The sequence below is a fragment of the Cystoisospora suis genome, assembly GCF_002600585.1.
Source record: "Cystoisospora suis strain Wien I chromosome Unknown contig_1694, whole genome shotgun sequence".
NCBI classification, from domain to species: domain Eukaryota; phylum Apicomplexa; class Conoidasida; order Eucoccidiorida; family Sarcocystidae; genus Cystoisospora; species Cystoisospora suis.
Genome location: NW_027154494.1, coordinates 5,523 through 5,957, shown reverse-complemented (window position 1 = coordinate 5,957; position 435 = coordinate 5,523). Strand labels below are relative to the sequence as shown.

General features: G+C 40.5%; 1 protein-coding gene across 1 annotated transcript in view; it reads left to right on the top strand.

The window, feature by feature from the left end:
* Nucleotides 1-80: 80 nt before the first annotated feature.
* The window catches only part of CSUI_003750 (uncharacterized protein), a gene marked incomplete at its 3' end in the record, with an annotated part of 5,561 nt that continues 5,206 nt past the window's right edge, over nucleotides 81-435 (top strand). The window contains exon 1 of the mRNA XM_068063945.1: nucleotides 81-329. Coding sequence (XP_067924079.1) covers nucleotides 318-329 — 12 coding nt within the window. The remainder of the gene's footprint in view (nucleotides 330-435) is intronic.

Sequence of the window (435 nt, the reverse complement as noted above, 5' to 3'; positions counted from 1 at the left end):
TTTTGCTCTCTTCCTTGTCTCTTTCATCTTCCTTTCTTTCTTTCTCTTTCTTTCTCACTCTCTCTTTCTTTCTGTTCAGAATTTTTGTGTTCCTAGAGGGTGTGGATACACCACAAGATTCATCCTCTGACTCTCCTTCTCTCTCTCCCAGTGACGATCTCTCCAATGAAAATAACTCTTCTTCTTCTTCTTTCTTCGTCTCTCCTTCCTCCTCTTCTTCCTCTTCTTCTTCTTCTTCTGTTTCTTCTCTTTCTTTAGAAAAAGAGCGAAGGCAGAAGAAGAGGGCTTTTCAGATTTTATCTTTGTCTTTATCTCTCATGACTGGGGATGTCTCTGCCTCAGCTATTTCTGTCTTTGATCTTTCTCTCCCACAAAAGACCAGCCACGAGAAAAGAGATGGAGATCTTCTCCTAAGTTCTTCTTCTTCTTCTTCTT